General features: G+C 39.8%; 1 protein-coding gene across 1 annotated transcript in view; it reads left to right on the top strand.

Annotated features, from left to right (window-relative positions):
* The window catches only part of PELO (pelota homolog (Drosophila)), a 44212-nt gene extending 41873 nt beyond the window's left edge, over nucleotides 1–2339 (top strand). The window contains exons 2-3 of the mRNA XM_010008620.1: nucleotides 7–317; nucleotides 1552–2339. Coding sequence (XP_010006922.1) covers nucleotides 7–317; nucleotides 1552–1983 — 743 coding nt within the window. The 3' untranslated portion in view covers nucleotides 1984–2339. The remainder of the gene's footprint in view (nucleotides 1–6; nucleotides 318–1551) is intronic.
* The last annotated feature ends 1396 nt before the right edge of the window (nucleotides 2340–3735 follow it).

Genomic DNA, 3735 nt, shown 5'->3' with positions numbered 1-3735 from the left:
TGGCAGCCGTGGTCATGCAGGAAGGGTTGGCTCACGTCTGCCTGGTCACCCCGAGCATGACGCTTACCCGTGCCAAGGTAGAGGTGAACATCCCCCGCAAGCGGAAAGGGAACTGCAGTCAACATGACCGGGCCCTGGAGAGATTTTACGAGCAGGTCGTGCAAGCCATCCAGCGGCATATCAACTTCGAGGTGGTGAAGTGTGTGTTGGTGGCTAGCCCAGGCTTCGTGCGGGAGCAGTTTTGTGACTACATGTTCCAGCAGGCGGTCAAGACTGACAACAAGCTTCTGCTGGAGAACAGGTCCAAGTTCCTACAGGTAAGGAGCTAAACTGTCTCCACAGTGGGTAAAAAGAGGTTTAAGAGTTGTGGGTGATAGAAGAAGATAATTAAAATGGTGATAGGAAATAACTTGCTTATTAGAGAAAATTAAAATTCTGGGTGAGCATCATATGGAAGTCATGCTCCTGCCTCTCAAACTATAAGGTGGTTTTGCAAGATACAAGGATGGCTCTTTCCTGGGATACCTTAATGTGTGGTTGAGAAAGTATTACGGTTTGTTAATTTTGTTGTTAGTTTTGTACTACATAGCCAGACGTTATGCAGACCATTGCATTTTTTTCGTGTTCCTTGTTTATCTCATCGCTAGAGTGGGTGGGTTTTTTTGCCTTTCACGGAAAGATGAAAACTCGGAGCCTGAAATAAGTTTTCCTGTTCATGGAGATGTTGGTATCATTTTTAAATTGCAGGAGGCCTATAATCGGTGGTTGGAACGGGCAGAGGTTGGGGAGCGCTGTGCAGGTTGTAAAGCATGGCCTAGTACTTAATGGTCACAGACTTCAGGAGACAAATTGCCCTAAGAAGCTGCCATTTGCATTTGTAGCAAAGTTATAATAGTGTGAAAAGTGTTAACATACTTCACAGCTTGCCAGCCTAGTAGCTATGAGGCTGTGCAAAACTTGATGTTTTAGCACTGTGTCTGCAGTCTGAAATGGGCTTCCTCTTATTGGAAGCTTTAAAAGGAAGAGGTTTAAGACTTAGTACTTTCAAGTGACTCTACCTTGGGGACTGTCTGCAACAGCTTGCATATTTAACCAAGTCTTTGAGTAAGAGAGGCAGCTGCCCTGCACTTCTTAAAATACAGTTTAAGGGATTTAATCTAGGCTTTGGGTTGCAGGAGAGATCTTTTTAGAAAACAATAATGTAGTTTTCAAGAAAGAAAGAACTTCCTTGAGTAATTATCAGTATAAGTATTATGTGTAGTGTAAGCTGTTTGTGATCTGCTGATCAAGAATATGGTCCTTCTGTTTTGAGCAGGAGAGGCAGCTGCCCTGCACTTCTTAAAATACAGTTTAAGGGATTTAATCTAGGCTTTGGGTTGCAGGAGAGATCTTTTTAGAAAACAATAATGTAGTTTTCAAGAAAGAAAGAACTTCCTTGAGTAATTATCAGTATAAGTATTATGTGTAGTGTAAGCTGTTTGTGATCTGCTGATCAAGAATATGGTCCTTCTGTTTTTTAAAGATCCAAACTTTTGCTTTTTTTTACTTTAGGTCCACTCTTCCTCGGGACATAAATACGCACTGAAGGAAGCCCTCTGTGACCCAGCTGTGAATAGCCGTCTCTCTGACACTAAAGCAGCTGGTGAGGTCAAAGCCTTAGATGACTTCTATAAAATGCTGCAGCATGAGCCTGACCGGGCTTTTTATGGTCTAAAACATGTGGAGAAGGCCAACGAAGCCATGGCCATCGATACCTTGCTGATCAGTGATGAGCTTTTCCGGCACCAGGACGTGGCAACACGTGCCCGATACGTTAAATTGGTAGATAGTGTGCGGGAGAACATGGGCACAGTACGCATTTTCTCCAGCCTTCATGTGTCTGGAGAGCAGCTTGGCCAGCTGACAGGGGTGGCAGCCATCCTGCGCTTTCCTGTTGCTGAGCTCTCTGACCAGGAAGATGAATCTAGCTCTGAAGAGGATTGATAACCATGACTTCATTACACAGTTTCTTTTCCAAGTCATGTTGAAATGACATTAAAGGGCTCCCTGTTTCTAAATACTTTGTGCAGTTGTGCCATGACATGTAATTTAAGTTTTTTATAGTATTTCTTACTGCATATGACTCTCTTCAGCACACTAATGGATATCTCTTCTATGGTAATGATTATTGGTATACTGTGCATTTGAGCTAACTGGTTTTGCAAGTTACACCCTGGACCTCTGGCAGTACAGGGAAATAATTTGACTCCCCAAAGCAGCTCATTCTTCATGTTAAGGCAGATTGTCAGCTTAATGGCTTTCGATGTGTATGATAAGATAATAAAATAAGAGGGAGAAAACTTATGTGAGACTGTCTGTTTCTGTTTAAATGCTTGAAAACAGGATTGCAAAACAAATATAAACTTCTTCATGCAAGTTGTATCAAAACTGTACTTGATCTTAGAACTCACCATTCCTCCTAAGTGTGGCAAAGGGGTGGGATCAACATCATGTTTAGGCTTTTTTTTTGGTGTTATGTGTCTAACCACTTAAATATTTCTGTGAAACATTTGAAGCAGTCTTTCAGAAACCAGAACCTTTAAATTAGCCATTTTCTCTCTAATGTGGTAGTAGATGCAAGATAAATTGTGAAGTTCAGTGTACCCATTTCAGTTATCTTTTCTGAATGCTGTTATCTTGGGAGATGGTTCTAAAGGCTCACAAGGTATGATGTATCTTGTCATTGAGAGCATTCTGATAAATTAGCGTTGGGAATTTATTTAGCATTAGGATATTTAGCACTCAGTTCTGACAAGGTATATGAAAAGGCTTACAAAAAAGTAGTTTCCACGAGGAATCTTTTGACAACAAATAGTTTAAGTTCATAGTCCAGTATTTGTCTACTTCTGTAGTTCTGTGATCTACTCAAAGTATTGAGAGGCACTGTGAGTTTTGTTTCTTCTTTGGACAATAAATCTTAGGCTGAAGATTCTAAGATTCAGATTCAGTTTAAGCAGATGTTTGATGGTATAGGCTGTATGTATAATAAGTCTTCCTTTTTTTAAATACAGTGGGACGGGGAAATGGGAGAGACTTGCCAAAAATAAGTTTCATTCAAGAAAACTGAAAGATTTCTGACATACGGAAAGAGACATAGCAATGGAAGATTATAAATAAAACACCAAAACTTCCAGTCTGGGTAGAATAATTTAAAAAAAAACACGTTTTTAATGGTACATTTCTGTGTTGATATGTACCCACTCTGTGAATTTGATATTACCTATTGCTAGCTGAAACATGAGCTGAAACTGCTTGATAGAGCAGTACTTTTGGGTTAAAAGCCATTTACGCTTTTCCCATCATCTACATAGTCTAAGGAGTTCATAAACAGAACTTATATTAGACTTGTATAACAGAACCACAGAATGTTAGGGGTTAGAAGGGACCTCAAAAGAACATCTAGTCCAACCCCCTCTATTAACACTTCTTGTCTCACTGAAGCAAGCACATTAAGACAGTGTTTGGAGACAGCTTGCACAGATTTTTTTTTAATTTTTTTTTTTTTGTAAGTGTTTTTGTAGTAAAATAAATATACGATCACTATGTGGACAAATGCATCCTGTTTCAGGAAACAGCTTAAAGTCTTGGTATTCAGAGTAGCCTGCATTCAGTAGTTGCAGATGCTTTACCTGGCAAAGTTCCAGGGTTACTAGTATCTTTTACATTTAAAGTAATTTTTAAAAGTTGAAAAGTGTA

Source organism: Chaetura pelagica, unplaced genomic scaffold (assembly GCF_000747805.2).
Source record: "Chaetura pelagica isolate M959 unplaced genomic scaffold, ChaPel_1.0 scaffold382, whole genome shotgun sequence".
In the NCBI taxonomy this organism is placed as follows: domain Eukaryota; kingdom Metazoa; phylum Chordata; class Aves; order Apodiformes; family Apodidae; genus Chaetura; species Chaetura pelagica.
This window is presented reverse-complemented; position numbering and strand designations above follow the sequence as displayed.